Below are 1,021 nucleotides of genomic sequence, written 5' to 3'. Positions count from 1 at the left end.
TATATATATATATATATATATATATATATATATATATATATATATATATATATATATATATATATGTTTAATATATATATTTAATATATATATACAATATATAGAGATAAAGAGTTGCTGGGGTGTATGCGCCTCACTATTCTACTTGTAACTTTGCTCAGCAGCAAAAACTGCTCCTTAGGAGTAAAATCATCAAACGCAGCAGCAGCAGCAGCAGCAGCAGCAGCAGCAGCAGCAGCAGCAGCAGGAGGCTTTTCGTCTACGGAGACAGGAGCTGCTGCTGCTGCAGTTGCTGCTGTTGCTGCTGCAGTTGCTGCTGCAGTTGTATCTGATCCCGCTGATGCAGTCCAAGCAGCTGACGAAGCTGCATCAGCAGCAGCAGCATCTGCTGCTGCTGCTTCTGCTGCAGCAAAAGCAGCAGCATCAGCAGCAGCAGCAGCAGGAGAGGTAAGCGGCTCTCTTGCTGCTACACGGCGATTGAAGGCCTCCAACCACTCAGCTGATGAAGGGTCCGCCAGGCGCTGCCACTCGGGCTGTACGATGAGCTGCAGCAGTCTGTACACCCGGCTGCAGGGGGAGCCTTTGCTGCTGCTGCTGCTGCTGCTGCTGCTCCTGCTGCTGCTGCTGCTGTTGCTGCTGTTGTGGTTGCTGCTGATGTCTTCTCGCTTGATCGACCCAAACTCCCCCGCAGAATCCAAACTTAATAAGTAATCCATCACACCAACTCTCTAAACCCTAAACCCTAAACCCTAAACCCTAAACACTAAACCCTAAACCCTAAACCCTTGCATCCCGTGCGGGGATATATTTTAAAGAGTTATCGTTGGATATGGATTTGTTTTTTTTAGGGTTTAGGGTTTAGGGTTTTATTCTTTGCTGCATCGGAGGGGCCCCATGCGGAGCTGCCTGTACACCGCAGAATACCAGCAGCTGCGTATACACCCGGTGCCTGGTGTGATTTGAGGAGATAAAAAAGATAATTTAATTGAATTTTATAATTTAATTAATGTTTATTTTATCC

At 45.9% G+C, this 1,021-nt stretch overlaps 1 protein-coding gene across 1 annotated transcript in view; it reads right to left on the bottom strand.

The window, feature by feature from the left end:
* Positions 1-716, bottom strand: part of EMH_0006080 (uncharacterized protein) — a gene marked incomplete at both ends in the record, with an annotated part of 3,156 nt that extends 2,440 nt beyond the window's left edge. Inside the window, one exon of the mRNA XM_013497417.1 lies at positions 138-716. Within this exon, the coding sequence (XP_013352871.1) occupies positions 138-716 (579 nt within the window). The remainder of the gene's footprint in view (positions 1-137) is intronic.
* Positions 717-1,021: the final 305 nt, after the last annotated feature.

The sequence above is a fragment of the Eimeria mitis genome, genomic scaffold (assembly GCF_000499745.2).
Source record: "Eimeria mitis Houghton genomic scaffold, Emh_scaff266, whole genome shotgun sequence".
Taxonomy (NCBI): domain Eukaryota; phylum Apicomplexa; class Conoidasida; order Eucoccidiorida; family Eimeriidae; genus Eimeria; species Eimeria mitis.
Note: the sequence above shows the minus strand (reverse complement) of the source record. Positions and strands in the feature narration are given on the sequence as shown.